The sequence below is a fragment of the Podarcis cretensis genome (genome assembly GCF_951804945.1).
Source record: "Podarcis cretensis genome assembly, chromosome: 3".
Taxonomy (NCBI): Eukaryota; Metazoa; Chordata; class Lepidosauria; order Squamata; family Lacertidae; genus Podarcis; species Podarcis cretensis.
The window spans coordinates 30,556,807-30,583,992 of NC_137172.1; the positions used below are offsets into that span (position 1 = coordinate 30,556,807).

At 42.2% G+C, this 27,186-nt stretch overlaps 1 protein-coding gene across 1 annotated transcript in view; it reads right to left on the minus strand.

Annotated features, from left to right (window-relative positions):
- Positions 1-27,186, minus strand: part of RAB3GAP2 (RAB3 GTPase activating non-catalytic protein subunit 2) — a 55,619-nt gene that overhangs the window by 3,715 nt on the left and 24,718 nt on the right. The window contains exons 17-33 of the mRNA XM_079969162.1: positions 26,231-26,295; positions 25,139-25,229; positions 22,874-23,001; positions 20,938-21,151; positions 20,404-20,501; positions 19,840-19,945; positions 18,326-18,486; positions 17,357-17,573; positions 14,574-14,747; positions 14,342-14,448; positions 12,718-12,784; positions 11,995-12,065; positions 11,116-11,151; positions 4,055-4,129; positions 2,328-2,546; positions 1,211-1,300; positions 902-1,120 (exon numbers count right to left, since the gene is read on the minus strand). Coding sequence (XP_079825288.1) covers positions 902-1,120; positions 1,211-1,300; positions 2,328-2,546; positions 4,055-4,129; positions 11,116-11,151; positions 11,995-12,065; positions 12,718-12,784; positions 14,342-14,448; positions 14,574-14,747; positions 17,357-17,573; positions 18,326-18,486; positions 19,840-19,945; positions 20,404-20,501; positions 20,938-21,151; positions 22,874-23,001; positions 25,139-25,229; positions 26,231-26,295 — 2,138 coding nt within the window. The remainder of the gene's footprint in view (positions 1-901; positions 1,121-1,210; positions 1,301-2,327; positions 2,547-4,054; positions 4,130-11,115; positions 11,152-11,994; positions 12,066-12,717; positions 12,785-14,341; positions 14,449-14,573; positions 14,748-17,356; positions 17,574-18,325; positions 18,487-19,839; positions 19,946-20,403; positions 20,502-20,937; positions 21,152-22,873; positions 23,002-25,138; positions 25,230-26,230; positions 26,296-27,186) is intronic.

Sequence of the window (27,186 nt, forward strand, 5' to 3'; positions counted from 1 at the left end):
AACCAATTTAGAAGGGTTTGATTACAGAATTGTGGAGTTGGAAGGGGCCACAAGTATCAGCTAGTCATTTGAACAAAGCACTGCAAGAATCTTTCACCCAACATGGGGCTTGAACCCACAACCCTGGGATTAAGAGTCTCATGCTATCCAGCCTCTGTTGGACTTGCCTGAAGGGTGTTTCTGTGTGATGGCATACTGGACCCAGGTGGGTTTAGCTCCACCTATTGCTCAAAGGCAGTAACCTAGTTGCCTTTCAGGAAACTTTCAACCACCCAAGTTTTGCCAAGCTGAGGTGTAAGCAAATGCAGGATGCACAAACAAAAAATGAAACACACCTGCAATGCAGACAACAACAGATCCTAGGAATTTCAAAAACAGACTACCCATTAAATTTGAGATCTTAAGGCGGACAGCCAAAATCATCCACATAGGATGTGGTCCTGGGTGCAGTCTGTCATCGTGTAGAAACACCCTTCAGGTAAGTCCAAAGGACCCTTCTCCCCTGATGGCATATTAGACCAAGGTGGGATGTAGGGTGGATAAAGGCTGCCTAAGAGGGAGGAACAACACTTTTAAAGACTTGCTTCCCAAATGCCAATTCAACAGAAGGAAATAACATTATGTCATAGGCTTAACCCATAGGCACAGCATGAGGATCTCAGGAGACCTAGCTAAGTACCGTATTTTTCCATCTATAATATGCCCCCATGTATAAGACGCCCCCTATTTGGGGGGACTCTGATTTAAGAAAATGAGGGAAGATCTATCTGTGTATCACGCCCCCAAATTTTGGACATTATTTTTTTTGGGGGGGGGGACGAGTCTTATACACGGAAAAATACGGTACTTGTGAGGAACAGTTGCCCTCTGACACATGCTACACATTAACTTCCTTTTTTACCTCTTCTCCAAGGTGATCAAGGCCATAGTTGTACAGCTCACAAACATAGTGCCGCCTAATTATATCCTCTGCGACCTGAAGGTGCTGAGCCAAATCCAAAGCCAAGGCTGGCCAATCTCTGTCTTTCACAGACACAGCGACTAACTCTTCGGGGCTGTCTTTTGTTTTCTGAGATGAAGACTGGGCTTGCGCCACGGCACTCACCAGTTTGGTTAAGAACTGCAAAGGAAACAAGACCGCCACATCAGTAGCAGTTCAGTTTGATAAAACACACAACTGCCACCAATTTCCCCCAAGGTTTTAACTAACTTGATGACGTATAGACAGCAGAGCTGGATCCACATCGCCGCTGGGCAACAACTGGATTGAAGTAAGGTCTTTGAAAAAGGCATTTTTACCCTGCACAGAGAAAAAACCAAATAATATTCTTTTAAAATCATGGAGGAATTTGGAAAGAAAAGAATCAGTTAATAACAAATTATAGAAGAAGAAGAGTTTGGATATGATATCCTGCTTTATCACTGCCCGAAGGAGTCTCAAAGTGGCTAACATTCTCCTTTCCCTTCCTCCCCCACAACAAACACTCTGTGAGGTGAGTGGGGCTGAGAGACTTCAGAGAAGTGTGACTAGCCCAAGGTCACCCAGCAGCTGCATGTGGAGGAGCGGGGAAGCAAACCCGGTTCACCAGATTACGAGTCTACCGCTCCACCACGCTGGTTCTTTTCTCAGAGAAAGATGGCATTCAAAGTCCAAGGAACTGACATCAAGAGGGAAATCATTTGCGACTTATAGTAAAGTTGCACAATGATTTAGCCATCTGCAGCTTCCTAACACATGTACGTTAAGGGGGGGGGGAACCCACTCATTTGACCAATTCAAATGAGTATTAATTTCTATTTGGATTAAATGAGGCTGAGTATTAATTTCTATTTGGAATTTTCCAATGTGATGTGGCCCTGAATGCAGTGTTGGTTGTTGGTACAAAATACAGGAGACAGGACTGAAAGAAGCCAATGGGTTGCATAAAACGAAATCATTCCATTTGCGCAAGCACTTCCACTTGTGGAACAGACTCCCCCCCCCCCAAAAAAAAAAAATGTTCGGGGGGGGGGGAGAAGTTCCATTGTGAAAGCAGACATCCTTGCATGAGCTCAATGACTTCACTGGATACAACCCCATGTGTGCCATGGTCCCAAAAATCTAAAGTACGGTTTCGGATTTTCCTTTCCTCTTTGATCCAATTAAATGCCACTGAAGGTACTGGATCAGGAGCAACTTTTCAGGGGGGAATGAGCGGCTGCTGTCTGGATTTGAACTCTAGTCTTCCAAACTGCTCACTCCTGCCCTAAGTATGTAAAATATATATACATTTTTCAGCAACTTGTCTGATTTTGACTCGTTGGCAGCTCTTTTATAATGTACATACCTTGCTGTCAAAGAGGGAGAGGGGCTTCACACTCTTCAGCGAAAATTTCATGATTGCATACAAGATACTACAGAGCACAGACTGGTGCTCCACGAGGGGGTAATGGATGTGCTTCTGCTCAAGGGCTAGTTCCACAAGGGAGGTCTGCCCTTCGACTGACACCCAGGCGTCTTCCGTGTCCAGCACAGGAAGCTGCATTTCATCACTCCCTATATCAGCCTGCAGAAAAGCAGGGGAAAGCATTGGCACTTGAAATGTCACTGTAATTTCATTCTGAATAAGATGTTTTCAACACTAGTAGGTGGGGAGGGGGTCGCGGCTGAAGGTGCAAAAAGAAGAAATCTGCGCAGCAAAACCAGTGTTGCAAAGGGATAATATCAAAATGAGTACACATTCACTCAAAGCTACTGTACTTTCTGGCTTGAAATCTGTTGTGTTACATGGATACCAAAGTCTTTAAGGACTTGCTCATTAACATTTCCTATGAAAAGATAACATGGGGTGGAATTCAACATCTCGGTCATCTGGTCATTCCATCTGCACAAGCATTGCAGCTTCCTGGATGGAATGACCCCCCCTCCTCCCTCCCTGGGCTGCTATGATGATGATGATGATGATGATGATGAAGAAGAAGAAGAAGAAACATTGATAGAGTTAAAACTAAACACACACACACACAAACAAACAAACAAACAGATAGATAGATAGATGAGAGATAGATAGAGAGATGATAGATAGATAGATGATAGATAGATAGATAGAGAGAGAGAGAGAGAGAGAGAGAGAGAGATAGATAGATAGATGATAGATAGATAGATAGATAGATAGATAGATAGATAGAGAAAGATGATAGATAGATGATAGATAGATAGATAGATAGATAGATAGATAGATAGATAGATAGATGATAGATAGATGATGATGATAGATAGATAGATAGAGATAGAGATAGATAGATAGATAGATAGATAGATAGATAGATAGATAGATAGATATAGATAGATATAGATGGATGATAGATAGATAAAGGTAAAGGGACCCCTGACCATTAGGTCCAGCCGTGGCCGACTCTGGGGTTGCGGCGCTCATCTCACTTTACTGGCCGAGGGAACCGGCGTACAGCTTCCGGGTCATGTGGCCAGCATAACTAAGCTGCTTCTGGCGAACCAGAGCAGCCCACGGAAACGCCGTTTACCTTCCTGCCGGAGCATTTGACATGCTTTTGAACTGCTAGGTTGTCAGGAGCAGGGACCGAGCAACGGGAGCTCACCCTGTCACGGGGATTCGAACAGCCAACCTTCTGATCGGCAAGTCCTAGGCTCTGTGGTTTAACCCACAGCGCCACCCGCGTTCCTAGATAGATAGATAGATAGATAGATAGATAGATAGATGATAGATATAAAAATGTAAAACCAGGGGGGTTCTCTCAACTTCCCCAAGCCAGTTTCGGGGGGTGGGGAGCCCTTGCACAGAGTTTCCACTGACGAGACTCATTAGATCAATCCTGGCCAGAGGGTTTGTGGGTGAATGGTTCCCAGGTCTGGGAACAGGTTGCCTGACCTGGATGGGGTCACATTCTCCTAAAGGACTAGGTGAATCCCACCCACCGACTCTTTGTTGTACAGAAGCTTTCATTCCTCTCTATTGCACAGAAACAGAGTTGCAACATGCCACTTTATTAATCTATTACAAACAACGTGAGTCTCAGCTTTGGGGGTGGGTATTACCTCCATTAGTGTCTGAAGAAGATCTGAGCAAGACCCAAGAAAAGATGTCATTGCCATGTCACTCATCCCCACATCCTGTTTGAGAAAACAACATTAGCCTGCGCAATGTGCTTTTTCCTGCACACATTTAAAAACAGTTCTGGTTTTCTGGAACAGAGGAGACTGAGTTATAGCAAAAATAAAATCTTAACTCTTGTGCTAAACAAGACGCTGAAGGAAAAGAGAAACCAGCAATAATAAAACACTTTTTAAAAAAAATTCAAAATGTTCATGACATTTCCCACTCAAGTAATAACTAATATTCAAAAGAGCTCTTCCCATTGAAGATGTTTATGTAAAACAATGATAAAGACCAACAAGTGCCTTAGAATATAATTCCCCTTATTTTTCATCAATACTTTTGTTTACATTGCTGCTTAAATCAAGGTCAATTCAAATAAAAGTACTCAATATTAATCTGATCCCAATCACTTTCAGTGGATTTGTCCCTGGCTAGGCTAAAATTTTAATTAAAAGACTGCTCAAATAGATACTGACTATGTTGAAAGCAGACTGCACTAAAATTATAAGGAGATAAAGACTGTTATGGAGAAAAATATTCAGAACACAGTATCACTGTTGCCTAACGCTGGTAAAAGCAGAGCCCTTATTCTGCAGAAACATCATGAATATGGAAGTGCAAAACTGTTCAAAGTTACCTAGGTTTCAAAAAAACCCTTACATTTCATAGAATCAGAGTTGGAAGGGACCCTGAGGGTCATCTAGCTCAACCTCCTGCAATCCAGAATTCTCAACTAAATCATACATGAAAGACGGTCACCCAACCTCTGCTTAAAAGCCTCCACAGAAGGAGAGTCTACAACCTCCAAAGGGAGATCCTTCCACTGCCAAACAGCTCTTACAGTCAGAAAGTACTTTCTTTTTTTTAAAAAAAATATTTTTATTAAACTCTTTTTCGTAAGCACAAACAAAAAGAAAGACACAAGAAAAAGCAAGAAAGAACAAACAAATAATAACATAAGACAAAAGTACAAACCCACCAACACTTATACACCCACCCATCCCATAACAGTGCTTGACTTCCCTTCAAAACGGCTTGAGTTGTATTCCCACGTTATCTTCCTGTGGGGTATTTTTGTCACCTTTGTTTACACCTCTCAAACTTTATGTATCACCTACTGTGATTTTAATGTTTCCTAAATTTGTTTCCATGTATGTAAGGAATTTGCTCCAGTCATTAATAAATTTTACATTTTTCTGATGCCTGATCTTCTGTGTCATCCTTGCTAGCTCTATATACTCAAGTAACTTAGATTGCCAGTCTCTGATGGTTGGAATATTAGGGGTTTTCCAGTTTTGCGCTAACAGTATCCTGGCAGCTACCGTTGCGTATTGGAACATGGTTTGATCCTCTGGTCTAATTTCCTTCCCAACCATCCCTAAAAGGAAGGCTTCCGGTTTTTTAGGGAAGGTGTATCTCAAAATTTTTTTTAGTTCGTCATAGATAAGTCCCCAAAACCTTTTTTACTTTTTCACAGGCCCACCACATATGATGGAAGTCTCCTTCCTTCACCTTGCATTTCCAGCAAGTTTTGTCCCCCGTCTTGTACATTTTTCCTAGTTTCACAGGGGTAAGATACCACCTGTACATCATTTTTTGTAAGTTTTCTCGGAGGTCAACACATGCCGTGAATTTCATGTCCTTATTCCAGAGTTTCGCCCATCTGTCATAGTCTAGGTTATAACCAAGATCTATGGCCCATTTAGTCATAACCTCCTTTACCTCCTCATCCTTCGTGTCCCAGTCTAATAGTTGGTTATACATTTTAGATAGGAGTTTGGAGTTTCCTTCTATTATTTCCACCTGGAATCTGGACTTTTTCTCACTCATTCCTATTTTTTTATGCTCGTTCCATTAGGAATTAATTTGGTAAAATTGCAACCAGGTTAATTTATCCTTCAGTTCTTCATAGGGTCTAAGCTTCCACCCTTTGTCTGAATTTACCAATAGATCCTCATAGGTCCATCTTTGACCTTCCATATTAGATTTTTTAATTGTCAAAATATCGACTGGTGATAACCACCATGGGGTATCTTTTTCTAAAAGTTTCTTATTTCTATTCCATACCTCAAGTAGCGCACCTCTGATTATGTGGTTGGAAAATCCTTTGTGGGCCCTCTCCTTATCTTGCCATAGATACGCATGCCAACCGAATCTGGCGTCAAACCCCTCCAAGTCCAGCAGCTCTACATTTTTCAAAACAATCCAGTCCTTGATCCAGCACAGACACGCGGCCTCGTAGTATAGTTTCAGGTTAGGAACGGCAAACCCTCCCCTGTCACTGCGGTCTGTAAGTAGTTTAAATTTAATTCTTGCTCTCTTGCCCTGCCAAATGAATCTGGACAGGGTTCTCTGCCAGTCTTTAAATGATGTCGTACCCCTGATTACCGGAATGTTCTGAAATAGGAACAGCAACCTTGGGAGAATACTCATTTTAACTGTGGCCATTCTGCCCGACCAAGAAAGTCTTAGCCTACTCCAGGTGTCCAGGTCTTTTTTGATCTCTTTCCAGGTCCTTGTATAGTTATCTTCTACTAGATTTATATTTTTCACGGATATCCAAATGCCCAGATATTTCACCTTTTTCACCACCTTAATTCCCGTTTTCAACTCTAGCTGGTTTCTCAGCTCTTCAGTTAAATTCTTTGTCAACATTTTAGTTTTAACTTTGTTTAGTCTAAAGCCGGACAGATTTCCGAATTCCTCAAGCAGCTCTATAACTTTACCGATACCCACTACTGGGTCTCCTAGCGTTATCACCAAATCGTCGGCGTAAGCTTTTAGTTTATACTCTTTGGCTCCTAATCTGATTCCCTTTATTTCGGAGGTTTCCCTAATCTTGTTTGTAATCACTTCTAGTACCATAATAAATAGGAGGGGGGATAGAGGGCAACCCTGTCTTGTGCCCTTCGAGATCTCAAAAGGGTTGGTTAAATTATTATTAATAATCAATTTGGCCCTTTGTTCTGAGTATATCGCCCTTATACCTTCCAAGAAGGGTCCCTCTATACCTACCCTCTCCATACCTTTTAGTAGAAACCTCCATGATACGTTGTCGAATGCCTTTTCAGCATCGATGAAAATTAAGGCTGCGGGAATATCAATCTTAAGTTCCAAGTACTCGATAATATTTATTATATGTCTTACGTTGTCCTTTAAGTACCTATTAGGTAGAAATCCTGCTTGATCTTTGTGGATAGCTTTCGATAAGTATTTTTTGAGCCTATTTGCCATTATTTCTGCGAAGATTTTTTAATCATTATTGAGTAGTGATATTGGTCTGTAATTTCTTATGTCCAGCTTGTCAAGTTCTGATTTGGGGATTAACGTGATGTGCGCCTCTTTCCAAGAATCGGGCACCGAACCTCCTTGCAAAATATTGTTCATTACGTTACAAAGGACCGGGGCCAGATATTCTTCTAAGACTTTGTAATACTTTTGGGATAACCCGTCAGGACCTGGTGCTTTCCCTGGTTTCATCCTCTTAATTACTTCCTTGATCTCATCAGCCGTTATTGGTTTGTTTAGGTAGGTTTTCTCCTCATCCGTCAGCTGTTCTCCTCTATTCCTTTCCAAGTACTTATCTATTTCTTCTGTGTCTTCATCTTCCTTTTTATACAAATTTTCATAAAATTGAAGGAACTTTTCCTCTATTTTACCGGGGTCCTCAAATATTTGTTCTTCTAATTTAATTTTATTAATCACATTCTGTTTTTTCCTTTTTCTAAGTTGCCACGCCAGTAGCTGTCCCGTTTTGTTCGCAGATTCAAAGTATTTTTGCTTCATTGATCTAATTCTCCATTCTACCTCTTGACTTATTAGTATCGAGTATTGCGTCTGCAACATTTTAGAGATTTGTTTAGTCCTTTCGTCTCTGGGGTTTACTATTAATTTTTTCTCACATTCTCCTAGTTGTTTGACTATTTCTTCCTTCTTTGATTCTCTTAATTTCTTTCTATAGCTGTTTTGCTGAATAAAAAATCCTCTTAGGACTGCCTTACTGGCGTCCCAAACTATGTCAATTTTTGTTCCTTTATTCAAGTTCATATCAAAGTATTCTTTAAGAGTAATCTTAGCCTTTTCACTTATCTCCTCATTTTCGAGTAAGTATTCATTCAATCTCCATCTATATGGGCCTGCTCATTTACATTTTATTTCCAACACTATTGGGTTGTGGTCAGAAAGGGTTCTGGGTTGTATTTCACATTTCATTGTTCTTATCGATAACTCGCTTGAAACCCATATCTGATCAATTCTACCCCAACTCTGGTGTGGTTCTGAGAAATACGTGAATTGTTTCGTTATTGGGTTTTTATGCCTCCAGAGGTCGATTAAGTCCAGATTTTCTTGGAGATTATTAAATGATTTTGGGAGTTTCCCTTGGTTCGATTTCCTCTTTTTTCCATTTCTGTCTAATTCTGGTGATGGTACTCCATTCAGGTCTCCAAGCAGAATTAATTTGTGATTTTCTAGTTCTAGTAACATTTGCTCCAGTTTTTTAAAAAACTCTGCTTTCTTTGTATTAGGTGCATAGACAGTTACCACATTAAATTTTTCCCCTTGATGGTTAATTTGAACTCCCAAAATTCTTCCTTCGGCATCTTTACAAATCAATACTGGTTCCCATTTCTCTTTAACATAAATTACCAGCCCTCTTTTTTTTTCTACATCCGAATTGATGAACTCTACTCCCAGCTTTTTATTTATTAATATATGTTTGTGTTTTTTGGCTACGTGTGTCTCTTGCCAGCAAATCACATCATAGTTTTTATTCCTCACAATTTTTTCTACTTTATTCCTTTTTGATTTTTCATTCAAGCCGTTTACATTCCAGGTCAAAAAGTTCAAAGACATTCCTAACGATTTAATCTCTTTATTCAGTCAAGATTTTTAAACTTATATTTTGGGGCTTCCGTTCCCAGTGTAGTCCTCCTCTTCTGCTTCCTCACCTCCCACTGCACCCTCTTCCTCTTCTGTTTCTTCTTCTCCAATTTCTCCTTCTTCCTGTCTCCCCTTCTTGTCTTTCTTTCTTTTTTTCTCGTTTCTAGATCCCTCTCTGTCTCTTATCCTCTCTTCCCCCTTACCAAGCTCTTTCTCATACCTTCTCAAAATTTTTTCCACCTCTTGGATATCTGTCAGTTTAAATCTTTTGTCTTTGAAAAAGAAGGCGATCCCTCAGGGAACTCCCATCTACATTGTATACCGTTTCTCCTCAGAGCGCCAGCTATCTGTCCGTACCTTTCCCTTTTACGCAGGAGCCTAACTGGGATCACTTTAAGAACAATAATTGGTTTACCATCAATTATTAATTTTTTATGATAGCTGGTTTTTAGTATTAAATTCTTCATCTCAGTTGAGTTTAGGATTACTAGACAGTCCTCAAGAGGTTTCTTTAACCTGTTTTTTTGGGGTCTCATTCTTATTCTAAAGGCATTCTCCACCATACAAGCCACCTCTTCCTCTTTCAGTTCCAACCACTTAGCTAACTCCTCAATCATTTTCTCTTTTATGTTCCCTTTAGTTTCCTCTCCTATTCCTCTAAATTTTAAATGAAGATGTTTCTGTCGCATTTCTGTCATCGCTAAATTGTCCCATATTTGCTCCTGCATTTTATTCACTTCTCTCACTTCTTCCTTTATCTTTTCTGTCTCTTTTTTCTGCTCTCTCATCTCTTTTTGAATTTTTTTATTGGTTTCCTCATATATTTTTGACTTGGCAGACAGTTCTTGAATTTTGGTGGAGAGTTCTCCTACTGCTCCTTCTATCTTTCTATCAACTCTTGCATTTCTCCTAGTTTGCTTTCCATGTGGGTTTCATTTTGTTTAAACTCCTCCTTGATTTTTAGCCAAAGGATATCTAGATCTTTAATTTCTTCCTGTCGGGATAGCTTTCTTTCATTTGGGGTTCCCCCCACCTTTTCCCCATCTTTTCCCCACATTATATCCCAATTTTCGCGTTCTGTACTTTATACCAAATCTCTCCCTTAAAGGGTTCACAATCTTTCTTCCTTCTTTCCCTTCTTACCCCTCCTCTATAGAGGTTATCTTATACAGAAGTTATCAGGGTCAGCTGCTCCACCACCTCCAAAAAATATCTAGGATTTCGTGAGGTGTCTCACCCCAATATCTTAGATTGGTCTGCGAATAGGTCATACCCCATGAATCTGCAGATACAATTGCAGGTATAATTTCCAAATGTCAGAGGGCAAATAGCCCTGACTCACAAAACCAGGGGCAGACAGAGTGTTTTCAAACAAACGTTAAAGAAAGCAAAAAGAGAGAAAAAAAATAATACTAAAAGGGTAGAATTAAGTAGAATTAGCCCACAATTAAATGCGTCCAAATAATATAAGTACTAGTGGCTTCACCTCCATGCGGGATATTTAGCCAGAAGTGAGCTATTGCTTAGGCTGTTTCACAAAGGTTATTTAGTCAGTCCGACTTCGCCCTAGGTTCTTCAGCCACTTGGCGGCCTAATCCAGCCTTGATAGGCAAACACTGCAGTCTGCAAAGAGGGTTTTTTCAGAGTTCAAAATTCAAAATTATTGTAGAGTTAACCAACCCCGTTATTAAGAGTGGACGGTAGGGAGGGGGAAGAAGAAGTACTTTCTGATGTGTAGTCAGAAACTCCTTTCTTTGTAACTTGAATCTTACTGGTTTGGGTCCTAGCCTCGAAAGCAACAACGGGCCCAGGACAGAACCCTACAGCTCCCCACTTTTTCCAGGATGATGAGGAACCATTAGCGAGTACTCTTTGTGTCAACCAACTACAAATCCACCTTGTCCAGTCCACATTTTACAAGCTTTTCCCAAGCATGTGGTTAGGATTAAACCACACGCTTAGGCAAGGTAAAACCACTAACATCACCTGATAGAGGCCACAACTAAAAGTCTGAACCAGCAGGAAACCCACATTCAGGTGAACACAAATGCTCTCAGATATGCCATTTTTATACATGCCTTCAATTAGAAATGGTAACAACAACAAAAAAATTACTTGCCCGTCTGCATAATCTGTCTTTTGGTGCTTTTCCAACCTATTAAAGAAATGGTTTCTTGTTAAGTATCAGAATCCATTTAGTAAAAGCAAAGAACTCAATACATTGGGTTTGCTCTCATCAGTCAATGTAGAGAGCCTCTCCCTCCCATTATTCCCTACAGGCAAACGAGAGGAGATAGCCCAGGAGTTAAAAAAAATTAAGCTTCCTTTCTGTCTGAGCAGCACACACAAAACCGGTTCCTTCCATCTGGGACAAATTCTGTTTTGTGAACTGCTGTGCAACCACAAGGCACCTGGCCTCACCCAAAATCCCAGAGTTGGGCCAGCAGGAAAATCGGTTGGTACACAACAAAAGCAACTGACACCTGAAATACTAAATCCCTGGCAAATTTTATCATAAAACCAAGCAAAACAAAATTGGTTAACTTTTTTTTTAAAGCAAAAAATGTATTTAAAATGCAGCTGCAACATTTATCCAGATAGTCTCATAAAACTTTTTGATTTAAAAGGTGCACCTACTTATTGGAAAAACAGGGGTTTTTTAAGGTAAGTACTTGCAAAATTACAGATAGCATACGCCTTCTGAAAAAGTAATCTCTCAGCTTATGGGAGAGTGAAAAGTGAGAATGTCCCTTCTAAGACAACAACAAGCACATAGGGCAACAAGCACTATCTAAAAACCAACACAGAAGGGGGGACATTCTTCAGAACTGTTTAAATCTACATATGTTTTTATGTGATCATTAAATTAGCCCACCAAACCCATATCATTAGCTGACTATGATGTCTTTAACTGAGTGCCCTAGTTTAACACTGATTTCTGTAATGTTGCCCCCACTTCATAGAAAAAGAAAAAGGGAAAGTATAATTCAGTATTTACCTTGTCCATTAAATAGGTAGCAGCAGAAAGTCTTTTCACGATGAATGTGTTCCACATCATCAGAGCAATTCCTAAAACAATTACAGTAGAAGGCTATGTCAAAAATATTTTTTGTCAGGCAAGATTCATAAGGTGAAATCCAACATTGCATGAGCAGACTTCTTCTTGTTGTTGTTCCCTAGAGCCCCACACAAACACACCCATGCCCCCAATCCTCTGAAACAGATTTGAGGGGTTCTCACAAAGCACCAAGCTAAAAGGAGAAAGTCCTGTTGTACAAGCAAAGTCCGTTCCAATCACAGATCACCACAACTGGATATCATTGCACAGGATGCAACATCTTTGAAAAGTGTTGATGTGAAACAAAGAAGATTGCTTTGGTGGAAAAGAACTTCCTCCATTTATACTGCTTCAGTGGTGTTCAAGTGGGAAAGTCATTAAATGCTGTACTGATTCAGTAAGCAAACTCTAAGAAGGATTTGGGGGGACTGTGACACTGCCTGAACGTTTTCTTTCTTTTGCCGAAGTTCTGACCTCTTAAACCAGACCAACACACTTCTCTCAAGAATTGTTGGTCTAGATAGAATATACTAGTTTTTAACAACAGCATCTCTCAAAGTTTGCAAGGAGAAACCTTCATAGATCAGTTTGATTGAACGATAAGTATTGACAGCATGCAGAATCTTGTGCTATTCAAGTATTAAATAGTTATTTCATGCTTACCATACTGAACATGAGCATTATTGATGCATCTGAGATGTTCTATAGACCTGATGAGAAAACGTGCTTCCTTGTATTAAAGAGAGAGAAACAGAGCGTTAAAATTGGTCAATGAAATGAAGTAAATAAGCTGGAAGTTGGTGCCTCTTAAGCTACTCGTTGCAAAATTTGTAGCCTTGACCTAACATTTCAAACTTGTTTTATCAATGACATTAGCTTTGCAGGCTGAAACTCAAGTACACACACAGAGGAGCATTTCACTTTTTCTTTCAAACAAGAAAGCTGAGAGTAGGTTCCCCCCCCCCCCCCCGCCAAAGAAAGCTTTGTTCTGGAAAGATTATTCAGATAGAAATAACAATAGCTAACTGGCAGTCACTGCAGGGTTTAAGAGAGCAGTTATAACAACATTAAAGCAGCTGATGCTGTGCATAAGTATTTCTAGCTTTAAATATAGATGGTGGAATGTGGGAAAGAGATAAGAAGACTGAAAATAACTTTTTAAAAAATATTGTGAACCACAGTAACAGTGAACTTCCCTCTTTGGGCTCATTCAGACTTCCTTTTGTGCTGTGCTTTCTAGGCACAGGTCTGTTTGTAGTTGTGTGTGTGTGTGTGTGTGTGTGTGTGTGCACGCACGTGTATTTTCCTGGTGCTTTCCCTGGGGAAAATCTTCATTTTACTCCTGAATCAGAGCAAACAGCAGTCTGCAGAAAACTTGATTGCTGTTTGCTCCAATTCAGCGATAAAATGTGGGTTTTCCCAGGGAAAGTGCAGAGACAAACAACAACACTCTGACGCACAGCATTAAAGCCCAAACCTGTGCCCAGAAACGTGGCACAAAAGGAAATCTGAATGTGCCCTCATGCACAAGAGTATCTGGGGTGCTGCTTCTTTTTTCAATCATCCTACATTGGGAAAACTCCTCTGACTGGCTGAATTCAGCCTGGTGTTGGAGAGAGAGTCAAGAAGAATCCACCAGATGATCTCTGAGTGATTTACAGTATACAAGGCAGAACTTTGATTCCCAATTTTTTAACAATGGTAACAAAAGCAGGTAGCTATATTAGGCTGGTGAAGTTAAGGAGAGGAGTTTTGTCTGAAAGGGCAGAGCGCTCATTTCAGTTCTGGTACTCAAAACAAACCCCTAAACTCAGGATGTGCTGAGAGACACCCTGTTCTTTAATTCTGCATCTGGCTCTGATTGTTTCTTTCACTAGCACTCCCAAGATCTACCAAAATAGATGAAAAAAGTCTGAAGTTTACCAACTCCTGATCTAATGCAACAGCCTTATCTTCCAAGAGCCCAGCTCTGTATTGCTATGTACCCTAATTTGCTTTAGTCTGCAAAACACACAGACACATAGTTCAGTCTAGCATTGTAGAAGCTGATGTGAAAACAGCTAACAAAACGCCTGAGCATTACAAACACAGTGCAAAATTTGTTCTCCTTGCAAAATAAGTGGTAAAGTCGCTTTCTAACTTGAAACTGGTCCAAGCAGCTTTTTCTTTCTTCAATGAGCCAGTCTTACATATATATATGTTTTTCATCAAATCTAGTTTACATTATTTACATCACACAGCAACAGCACCTGTAAGATAGGAAAGAGGCAGTGAAATGCCCCATTACCTCTGGGTCCTTGTTCCACTGCACAACATACTCCCAACAGCAATGTGCGTGCAGCACATCCGCCTCCAGGCTACAAGGAAACTCCTGATATGCTAGATGCAGTAATTCTAGAAATAAAAGTTACAGGAGATTGTTCTTAAGTAATTTGCTGTTTGCCAGTCAGAAACAATTCAGTCATTTCTGTTTGCTCCTGAAGTAACTTTTCATTCAAAGATTGGCTTTGCATTTTTACCTAATATGGTTTCCAAGCTTTTCTGGTCTTCTGCGGCCTCCTCTAGAAAACTGCTGTCTGTTTGTGGCATTTCCTCTTTGCTTTCTGCTTCTTCTCTCTGCCTCCCCAGCCTAAGTAATGGCAGACTGAGGTCCTGCTTGAAAACCCATTTTGCTACGCTGTCAGCAATGCCTCCTAAGACAAAGTAAAAGATTCAGTTTTATGTTTCTCTTTGAAAACAAGCCTAGGCCCAGTTCACACATAACACCCCGCCCCCAATCAAAGAGTATCATCTTCCTCAGGGGAAACCAATGTGGTACCTTCCAGATAGTTGGATTTCAATTCCTATCACCCCTAACCATTGCCCATGCTGACTGGGGCTGATGGGAGTTTGGAGGTCCATCCCCGTCCCAGGTAGCAATGTTTCAGGTTGCATATAGCTAAGAATGCAAGAGTCCTGCTGGGTCCGTCCAAAGGCCCATCTATTGTAGCATCATGTTCTCACAGTGACTAACAAAAATGTCTGCGGAAATGACCACAGGCAGGACATGAGTACAATAATACAAAATCACGCTGGGATGCTCTTACATGGTAAATTCTTCCCCATATATAGAAAAAGAGCACATTAGTGAGAAGAGTTAGACCAGGCATGGCCAAACTCAGGGACTACAACTCCCATCATCCCTAGCTAACAAGACCAGTGGTCAGGGATGATGGGAATTGTAGTCCAAAAAACACCTGGAGGGTCAAGTTTGGCCATGCCTGGGTTAGACAGAGCCTTTTACCTCAGAATGCTAGTTTTCAACATTCAAATGTGAAACAATGCATGTGCAACCTAGCAAAGCAAGCAGCATCCGAGTAATGCATGGGTGGGAAGGCCACATTCTCTTGGGGGTCTTCTTTCTTTTGGCATAAAGCCACCCCACCCTGCCATTTTCACCCATCCTCCCTCCCTCCCCTCCTCTCTCGCTCACACACCATCTATTTTCTCTCTCTCTTACACATCCCACCAAAATTATTAACCATCCCAGATTGCACCAGCATTGCCTTTCTAAGAAACTTCCAGGTTTGCCCCCCCTCCCCCACTGCATTTTATGTTTTTGCAGAAACAGGTACTGGGGGATAGTGAGAAAGGAAAAGCAAACAGGCATTCCCCCACCCACAAGATAAAGGTTGATTCTGTTGAATGTATGAGCAGGCCCAATGTTTCATATCCAATATGAAATTCCTTCAATAAATTTAGAAGGGCCGAATTCATCAAGTATCTAGAGAGAGAGACTGCATGGCTCCCATGCATTTCAACCCTGTAATTGCTCCTAATTTTTTTTCTATTGGATTCTCCAGAATGTTCAGAAAACTCAAACCTGCTGGAACCTTTATACAGATTATTTAATGTTGTGTATGTTGCATTTTAAGGTATTTTATTGGATTGAGATTTTAAACTTTTTTAAGATGCCCCAAGTGTTAATGGGCAGTAGAGGAGCATGATAGAAATGTTTACACACACACACACACACACACACACACACACACAGACAGACAGACACACACACACACACACACACTTAATATATAACATATAATCTGCCTACTTCAGGCTGAGCTCTCTCACCCAGGGGTAACTTTGCTTGCAGTTGTCATAATGCAAAGAGGAAGGAGAACTTTACCATATTGGGCACATATGTCATCTATATGCAATCCTGGCCTATGATCTAAATTAGTCTAAGCTTGGAGAAAAAGATAACTGCGGAGAGCTTTAAAAAAACAAACAGGACTGAAGCCCCTATAAGAGACACATCCTGATACTTCCTCTTAAGTTTAGGTTTTTCTGCCTTCAATCACTAGGGGGAACCAAACCCACAGAAGAACCTTTGTCATGGGAGAAGACAACATTCAAAGCTATAAACTCAGATGTCACTATCATTGCTTAAATCAAAGCAATTGCTTAAGCTTCCCCCTACGCAGTTTAAAAACCATTTTTTATTAAGATACCTTCCATCTTAATGTCTCGCTTGAGGTCAATGTCAACATGCACCCAGTCAATCCTTTGTTTCATCAACCCTTTTCTCTGCTGGGACGTGAACACTGGTGCAGGCCACATAAGCTACTACTGACACTAATCTCATTATCAGATTCTACCACACTGAACCTGAAATTGTCCTGTAAAGACTAACAGAATGCCTGATCCTTTGCTAGCAAATGCTGTTTTTTACATTCATAACTACACATCTTCCTTCAGGCTTCTTCCACACCACTGGGATTTGTTTTATCTCTCTCTCACGCGCACACACACACAGTTCAGAGAGTACAACAACTGCGGCACCTTACTGACTCTAACCCACCCCTGCTGGGGCATGTTCTTCAGCATGAAGCCACAGATCAGCAGTGGGGGAATTCTGGACCGCAGGCCCAATTAGGCCTGGTGAGGAGCGGAGTGGAGAAAGAGGTACGTGGCTATCAAGAAACCACTGGGAGTCTTGAAGTGCACTCCCCATTGTTCCTTAGTAAGCAAAAAAGGGACAGCAAGCTAGAGGCTTCTGATAGCCATGCTGACTGCTAGGACACGAGGCAGGGAGGCAGAAATCCAGTAGGGGCGTTTGCTCACAGAAGATGGGGAAGACCTTTGATTTCCCCTGCAATCTGTGTCACCTTCCCAGGGATCGCAAACACTCTGGAACAGATTTTCAGGGGGCATGGGGGCTGCAGGGGAATGGGCAAAAACTGCCCATCTCCCCTCTTCTGCAAATGAAACCCCCCCACTCATGGGTCTTTGGATCCAAGCCAATGTTTTTCGGCACATTCACCTTTTCCTCCTTCCAGCAGCTTCTTCACGGAGAGTCTGCCAAGAGGCTCAGTCTGCAGAGCTGAGACTTGGCTTGTCTTCTTGTTCACTTTACTGTGGAGGAGTGTCTGGAGAATCAGGCAATCCTCTAACTGTTTTAGCAGAAGTTTCCAGTATTCGGTATCGAGGGAAAGTGCTTCCCAAGGGTCCGTGTCGGCACCTACTGTGATATGGGAAAACTAACAGAAAAGATGGTTTTGTCCAAGAAGGCAAAGTAAGAGGGAAGTTGGCAATATTTCCCCCCATTACACAACGCAAAACCCAGTTTAGAAAGCTATAGCAAAACCACAGCCGCCTGATGAGTGTAGCTATGTGATAAAAGTGTGCATGTGAGATGTAGCCCTTGGAGAAGAAAAAATAGGAAGAGAGAAAGCAAATCTCAGTAAACACAGCGGAAAACGAAAGATGTAACCATCACTACTTCTACTGACCTATTTCATAGGGTTATGAAGATAAAACACACTTCATGCAGGCAACTCTCCAACCATTGATGGAGGGACACAATAAAAAATGTGAATGAATACATAGCCATCATCTGCACACTAAAAGCTGGAAATTTGTTGTACAAAAGCTGATCTTCCTAGGACTGTAAGAGCTCAGCAAGAGCAAAAACAAAGCACATTTAACTGTTAACGCTCAGCTGGTGAGAAGGAACACAACTACACAGCCCAGGATGCACACAATGCATTAAGTAAAAGGAGGCACTCCAGTTTATCCTGCTAAGTTTACTAAGCTGTTAGCATGATCCATCTTAACAAACCACGGTCCTGACGCCTGGATATCTCATGTGCCTAGAACAACAACTTTCACCATACCTTTTCCAAATGGTGGTGAGATTAAAATCAGCAGATCACAGAGGGGCTTTAGAGCTTTCTTTCGGGGAAAGCAGCAGCTGCTATTTGGTGGAGAGGACTACAGCTAAGTTACTTACTTTTTTCTCCGCTATGCTATCTGTTATCTGTGCTGTTACACAATGCCCGACACGAGCAGATAGCAAAGCAGCTCCGTTGTTCTCAGACTGAATACACGCCGTGCGCATCTGCTGCCACCAGGGGGAAACGGACTGGGAATCCCAAGTCTCATCTATAGCGACTGAAACAGAAAGTGGGAAACTCTGGTGTGCAACTATGTCAGCTAAAATCGGCAGAACAAGAAATAAAGCAGAAGGAGAGGAAACCACACTTTTAACAAAGTCAGCTCTATAAATACAGCATCGATCTGTAAGGGTCGGATCCAGACACCTTCTTCCATGAATGCAACAGCTACTGTACTTCTGTTCGTGGAAGAGATCCCAATCCAGTAGCGGCTCCTGCCGGTGGGAAGCTTTTCAAAAATGGTGCGTGCTACAAGATATTTTACATGCTATCGGTCATCTCCAACACCTGCTGGAGCCATTTTTTAGAAAGGGATTTAGAAAGGGAAAGGAGGACTGTGTCTTTTTATAAAGCACCTGTCATTTGCTGGTGCTGTCACAAGGGTTTCACGGGTCCCATGCAAAGGAGACTTCTACCATAAACTCTGCTCCATTTGGCACATGCAAGTTTAAACCTGACCATTAGGAAAGTTGAACAAGGGCTCTGGAAGGCCATGCAAGGCTCCTGAGAGACTCAGCCCACAGACTTTCGATAGGAAGGGATGGCCACTCAGGGTGGCAGTGGTTGAAGGTCTTCCTGACTTTATGTGATTTTGCATTTGCACACAGACTTCCGGAACATAACCTGCGCATACGTTTCAGGCCTACTGTACTGCAGGAGTCCTCGCTATGTCCCTGTTTCTTAACAAGGGAGCAGAAAATATTTCCAGAGGGATTATCTGCCCAAGAAGACCCCAGAAAAAGCCAGCAAGAAAGTCAACCAAAGCTCTCACTGTGGTTCAGTGAAACAAGGTTAGGCCTGGGTGTGGGACCAAGTCACATTTCATCTAATGATTCAATTGTCCAGCTCTGGGCTTGTATGACCATCAGTTTTCCCTTCTGTAAAATGGGGCTCTGAAAAGCAAAGCAAAGAAGCTGGGAAGACCCTGAGCAAACCAAAAACACTATGTGAAGTACATAAAGTGTTGACAATATAGAAGTGACCCTTAATGTGCAAGAGAGATAGAACCTCAGATTTCTGTGCCCACATTTGAGTACAAACACCAGGCTGAGAACAGGAAATTTCCAGTCAGCGCAACCGGACGAGGAGATATTTTGAAAGGTCTGTTGCACCTGAGCGTGCAAAAGTTCAGGTCTCCTAGGCACCATAATGAGAACATTGGTGCAGCCACAGATGGCCCTTAAACAAACTTCTCAATTATTCATCGCTTCATTTATTCTGAAATACATTCACATGCAACATTAGGTTAGGCTTTATTCACGGTTCTAATTATTGCTTGCAGAGTCAGGTAAAGGGCCCGTTTTTCAAGAAGTGAGCATTTGCCCATTTCCATTCTGCGAATTCATCTCACCTGTCATTTTGCTCAGGAGGGAGAGTGCTGCATGAAGGCAGCAAATTGATTGCGTTCTATGAAGAATATCCTTTTCCTTAGAAAGCCACACACTGAGAAGCAGGGACTGGGGAAGGTGAGAGAGGAGAAAGAGATTCAGGATATTTCTCTTAAATAAGAATAGATTCAGGTGATTACAAAAAGCCACTGATGGGCTAAAACTCTTAGTTCTAAAGAGGATTTAAAATCACCATTAAGTCATTTCAGACTTAATTATTGGTGTTCATTGGGTTAATCGGCCGCAGTTTATTTACTGCATTGTGATTTCACTATTTTACTGTTTTATTGTTTTAATCTGCATGCTGCCTTGAGATTGCAGGAGGCGGTTTGGAAAGTTGTTTCTTCGCTATGCATCCAGAGACGTCTTCAAATATAATAACCAACTTTTTATGTTGGTTCCTGAGATCAAGGACCTGGTAACTTTTCTCTCAAAAGTAAGAAGAGCTCTTTGGCAGAGAGCAGCTAGAGTGGAGGCCTGGCAATGACTATAAAAAACAAAACGGTAAAGCTAATAATAGGACTCACCAATAATAGTTGGGGGCTAAATCCCGCAGTCTCTAGTGTCTGGCACATTTCTTCTGTGGAACTTTCTCCATGTAAACACTTCCAGAAAAAAAAGCTTCCTGCACACACACACACAAAACACACCACACATGGTTTCCCCAATCAATTAAAAATGAAAGCTTCACCCACTGAATGGATACTTTCTGCTTGCAAACAAAGCAACCTTTCAGACAGTAATGCACCCAGATTTGGCCAATTCACACCAGCAGTAAATAAGACTAGTGGGAACTTGCACACAGCTTTCCTCTTCTCCTTTCTGCATGTGGCCCACTAGGCGCTACTGCAGGTCTTTCAGCCTGCTATCGCAGGACTACCTTGACCCAGAGCCCTCCGTTCAACTCCAATTTTCTTCTCCTGGAGCTCTTTCCCCAGTTCATTATTTTAGTAGATGAGACAGCTCTAGCCAGACACAAATGGGGGAAACCCTCAGAACAGAGGAGCTTAACGTATATACTGGAGACACCACAGGGGGCGTTTACTGCAGAATGTTCATACCTAAAGCCACATATTCTCTTTCATCCAGCTTCTTCACATTAATCGCATCCTTTTCATAATCCATATACTCCAAGAAGGTTTTCACGGGCAACACGCCATCTTTGTTGTCCGCAAAATGAACCGAAGGTTGAGTGTTCTGCTGCTTGTAGTTCTCCAGTAACATCTGCAGCCTAGCAAACTCTTGTTCATCTAATCGGAGTAATTTAGCCAAGTCCTTGAAAACAGTAAGTCAAATATGCAACAGTGAGTTTTATATGTAATCTTGGCAGCATGACTAACGATTGCAACTCAATGGGAAACAGCCCAAAATCTTACACTGGATGCTTAGTATCAATCACTGGAATATAGCTATAATGGAGAGAAACCCACAAAACTGGATATTTTGACAAGGACTAGAACTGCCAGACACTTTTTATATGATTTGGCATTCCTTTATGACATATACAGCAGAACCATCATATCCATGCCTGGCAAATTTAGAAGTATAGTTGATGATCAGATAAAGATGATCGTCTTTACTTGGACTTTTGTTATTTTAACTCATGTGCAACTACTCATTCTACGTGCCTATTTTATGGTTTTGATTTTTATATTTTAATTCTATTATTATTATTTATTGAATTTATATATCACCCTATAGCTGGGGGCCTCAGGGCAGTTTATAGAATAACATCAAGATATAAAACCACAAAAGACATAATAAAAATAAAAACAACAATCCAATAGTCCCCCCCCCCAAAAAAACCCCACATTTTAAAAGGGCATAGGATGTCAATCAGATCAACCAAAGGCCTGGTTAAAAAGGAATGTTTTTGCCTGGTGCCTAAAGATGTATAACGAAGGGGCCAGGCGGAGAGCCCTGGGGAGAGCATTCCGCAGATGGGGAGCCACTGCAGAGTAGGCCCGTTCTTGTGTTCCCACCCTCTGGACCTCTCAAGGAGGCGGCACATGAAGGAGGGCCTCAGAAGATGATCTCAGGGTCCAGGGAGGTTCATATGGGAAGAGGCGGTCCTTGAGGTATTGCAGTCCTGTGCCGTTTAAGGCTTTATAGGTCAAAACCAGCACTTTGAATTTTTGTCTGTTGTTACAACTGTTCTGTCTATGTTATATACATTATAAAATGAAATAATAATAATAAATTTACCCCAAAAAATGCAACCGTGAAGATCACATCCATTCTGGAAATATTAATAGCAGCTGTAGGACATGCAGGAAACATAGTTCTCACATTGCCATTCTCTCAGAGCAGATACTGTTTTATTAATGCTTCTAAAAAATGATGACCTATATTGCGCAAGCAGCTGGGAGTAGCCCTGATTTTTAACATGCAAGTGACAATTACTTAAAAAGTGAAGATTATTGAGAAGCCACCTTTAAAATACATTTTTTTCCTCTTGTAATGCTCATTTCCTGCATATACTGCACGAAGCAAGCTCTTTTAAAGGTCTAGGCACCTTGATCAAACAGCTAAGTACCAAGAAAGCCACTAGTTAAAGTGTGTTTAAGTTACAGGATCATATAGGGTGGTAAAAAAATAAATTCCCTCATGCACCATTTTAATCTCTGTGTAGGAAAAAACATGCAGGGTCATAGAAAGCTGGCTTGTACCAGGTCAGATCACTGGGTCCATCTAACTCAGTATCCCCTACACTGACTGGAAGCAGCATGCCAGGGTTTCAGGAAGGAAGTCTTTCCAAGCCCTAAAAGGAGATACCAGGGGCTGGTTATGGTATTATGGTGAGCTGCTGAGAGCAATGGCCTTTAAAACATTTTATTTTAAGAAGGATTAGTACTTTATTAGAAAGCAATGTTTTTGTCCATATGTTTTTCTTTCAACCACAATGCACAGAGTGCGCACTCTAAGGATTCTTAAATTTCTGTCTTTCTCAAAACCAACCCGCCCGCCCCCCAGCAAAAAAATGTTCACACTACTCACGTTATTAGATGGCACAATCTCACACGGCACAGTCAGAGAATTTAGCTTGCTGACTGACTCATGAAGGTGCATTAGTTTCAGTTTGTTTGCACAGAACTGTAACAGCCCTTCATCGATACACTCCATCTCTGCCGGGGGGGGGGGGGGAGAAACACACACACACATTAGTCTTAATGAATGTGCAATGGAGCTGTAAGATCGCTCTGCAGCTTCATTAAACTCCCCGTTAAGCAATATTTCCAGAGCGCAGCTGCTTGCATGAGAATTCTGTTTTATCAGGTTAAAGTCTGGGTGAGTTTTGCCTACGGGCAAAGGAAGTGTCAGCTTCTCTTTGAAAGCAGAATCTTGAGCAGGACGGTTAAACAACATGAAAATCAAAAGTCTCAACACACAAAGAACGTCTCTTCACAGCAGGCAGGCAGAAAATGAATTCCCTACACTGGCTAACATTTCATCACACACATTTTGACATTTGTCACACGTCGCTTACATATAGGGCGCAAACCATTTAGTTTTGAAGTCACCCAGGTTGGTCTTTTTTACTTCTGGAAGGTTTCAATATCTACACTGTGACCTCTGCCTACTGAAGCAGCTCAAGACTTCATTAACAAGAAGAATGGGGTTGTCTCAATATGCAACTGAAGCAAACGAGACGGGCCATAACATTTGATTTTACACAGATCAGAGTGCAGGTAGTTGGGGTGTGTGGGGAAATCTGCTTATGTCACATAGGTAAAGGTAAAGGGACCCCTGGCCATTAGGGTCATTAGCTAGGGACCATTAGCTCACCCCATCATGGGGATTCGAACCGCCGACCTTCTGATCAGCAAGTCCTAGGCTCTGTGGTTTAACCCACAGCGCCACCCACACATACAAAGGAACAAAAAAATGCTGCAATAGCAAATCTGCTTCTCGTAAGTTCAGATTCACACTGTGTAATAATTAATTTACCTCATATTAAAAAGCTACCCTAAAGTTTCCCCTGTCCAGCTACTCACCTTGCAACTAAGGGATCACCCACCAAATAATCAGTTTATAAGTTAACTGTTCGCATGCAGGCTCTGAGAATGCCAAATGTAAGGAAGGATCTCTGTTGAGGTTGAGATTCCCTATCCTTGCAGAAAGAGAGCAGGGGGATGAGACAAACCCTACCCCACAGCACTGTCGACAAGGGGTGTATATGTGTGCTTCCCTCAAACTTCCTGGAATCTCTTAAAGCAGAAGCATACGCCCTCACCCCTTTGGGAAAGAAAGCGATCACAGGGTTCAACTTAGGGGGACCAAAAAAGGGACAGGATCCCTTCGTCACCAAATCAGTAGTAGGGGAACTGAGCTCAGGGGACAGCCCAATTCTCTTTCTCCAACAACTGCATCAGGGGCTAGATTCTGCAAGTTAGGGGCGAGTTCTCTCCAAGCATGCACTTCTCCCTGTAATTGATCAGCCGTGGGGAGAAGAAAGAATCTAAAAATCAGACCTCCCTCAGGGTCCCACTTGCTTCTTTCATATGAAATTCAGTCACCATTTTGATCACAGCCGAAAAAGTATTTTGCCAAACTGCTTTGAGGTTTTTTTCTTGCAGTCCAGCAGTACTGTATTTTTCGCTCTAACAAGACGCACTTTCCCCCTCCTAAAAAGTAAGGGGAAATGTGTGTGCGTCTTATGGAGCGAATGCAGGCGGGAGGCTCTGCTTAGCGCTCCCTTTAAAGAGCGCACTGAGTGTTTGTGCTTTAAAGGGAGCGTGGCTCTTGTGGGAGGTGGGGGAAGGGACAGAGCGCGTGGTTCTGTCCCTTTCCCCACCTCCGAGAAAAGCCAGGGATAGCCGCGCTCCCTTTAAAGAGCGCGAGGCTCTTGCGGGAGGTGGGGGGAAAGCCAGTAGGCTTGCTTTCGCTGAAGCCAGGAGGGCAAGAGGGATCGGTGTGCACTGATCCCACTTGCTCTCCTGGCTTCAGGGATAGCCCCGCAAAACCTCCTGAGCGAAGATGGAGGAGCACTCCCTCTTAGCTCAGGATGCTTTGCGTTGCTTTCTTATTTCTTGTTTTCCTCCCCTAAAAACTAGGTACGTCTTATGGTCCTGTGCGTCTAATAGAGCGAAAAATACGGTATATAAATTTCATGAAATATATAAATAGAACAAATGATGACTGTGAAAGTTTCAATAGTCAAAGTATTCCGTCTCCATTTTTACTGTCTCTATGGGCCTTTGGTTCAATCCAGCAGGCCTCTACTTATTTTTTTACATGGTTACGGAAGACATTTTCACTCACCCTGACTTTTTAAGGTATCCATTAACGTTTGCGCTATGCTTGTCAAAGAAGACAGTGGCAATCGCTCGTTTGCAAGAATGCTTTCCAGTGCCTGTCAGTAAAATAAACCACACACGAGTCAATTTTTCTCCATCATTTCATGCTGTTAAAACAAAAGCCATGCAGGTGCTTCCTATAAGCAGCCATCAACACAATTCCAAATAATCTCTCTTGGGCTGGAATGCTTTGCTGGGCCTATGGTGCATGTGCTGAGGGACAAGGGCTGTCAAGGGGGGGAAATGCCTACGAAATTAGTCCTGCGTTTATAGTCTGATCTCCCAAACCAGTTCTGTAAATAAATCTAATTTGTAAGTTATCTAAAGCAACATTGTTCAAAGTGTCAGGGTGGACTACTTAGAGAAACATAGGCAGTTGCCAGGAACCAGCAAGCACAACCAACACTACCCCACAATATGAATGCACTGATTGGCCCAGGAAAGAGAGAGAGAGGGAGCCACTACCAAGCAGGGTGCTATAATCTCTGCATGCTCTGCATGTGGGTGGGAAATGCAGCAACCCTTCACTCTTACAGTTCGCCTCCCCATTTAAAGAACTAAAATGTCTGCACAAGAGTTGTTAGGAATGCATAAAACAATAACAAACCGTTTGCCTAATTTGGATCAAAAGGCAATAATGAATGCAAAATAAAGCTCTTCCTAACTAATTACCGGGGACGCAGGTGGCGCTGTGGGTTAAAGCCTCAGCGCCTAGGGCTTGCCGATCGAAAGGTCGGCGGTTCGAATCCCTGCGGCGGGGTGCGCTCCCGCTGCTCGGTCCCAGCGCCTGCCAACCTAGCAGTTCGAAAGCACCTCCGGGTGCAAGTAGATAAATAGGGACCGCTTACCAGCGGGAAGGTAAACGGCGTTTCCGTGTGCGGCTCTGGCTCTGGCTCTGGCCAGAGCAGCGATGTCACGCTGGCCACGTGACCCGGAAGTGTCTCCGGACAGCGCTGGCCCCTGGCCTCTTGAGTGAGATGGGCGCACAACCCCAGAGTCTGTCAAGACTGGCCCGTACGGGCAGGGGTACCTTTACCTTTTACCTTTAACTAATTACCTGTTTTTTAGTAGCGGGATATTTAATATCAAGAATTAATCCCTTCATTTCAGCCTCAACCACATCTGGAAAGAAAGATAGAAAGAAAAGAATATAATAAATGCACATTACAAAAGAGGTTTAAGAAAACTAAAGGGTGCCCACTTTAGCTATTGGGGGCTCCTGCAGTCAAGAGAGCAACAAATGAGGAGGCGCAGAATGCCTGCATCATACCACTTAGGGGCAGTGCACTACAGCCAGCCACTTCCAACCAGAATGATCTGGTTCAGTTGCAGTGACACAGCACATCAGGGAGAATTCAGCATCTTTGGACAGGAGCCAATGCAAGACAAGCTTCACTCTAATGATCAAATTAAAGCCTAAAAGTAGAGTACAGTCTAAAAGTAAAACTGCCTATCACGCCACCCTCTTGTTTCAGTTGTGGGACATTTGTTTTCCTGCCTCGCAGCCCTAGGGTCTTCTCAACTATTGTCACAAGTAGCTCAAAGTCTAGCACTGCAAAGTGGAGCAAATGGGAGACTCTTTGGGCAGAGCTTCATTAATAGCTGCTGGGTGTGATACTAGGATGTTTCAAACAGCAGAAGGAACTACACAAACCACAGCTATGCAATAGTGCCTTTAGCAGAATGCTGAGACGCGTGGGAAACGCATTTGCCTCCACGCAATCCAACCCAAATTCCTTACCCCCAAAAAAATTCTAATTAAGGCCACGACATGTTTTCCACCCTTCCTGCTTATCTCTGTTACATGGTTATCTTCCCCCAAACACATCCCTTGACCCCTTTCTGCCCCACTACAGTAGCAGTCTGTACTAAGATTTGCAAATTAAGGAGAATCATATGGCTTTTAAAAACACACACACACAAAAAGCCCCCACCATTTTTCAACTGCTGAAGCTAATGGCAAAATTAAGTCAGCAGACTGTTCACTTTTCCAGGAGCAGTGCATCTGCAGAG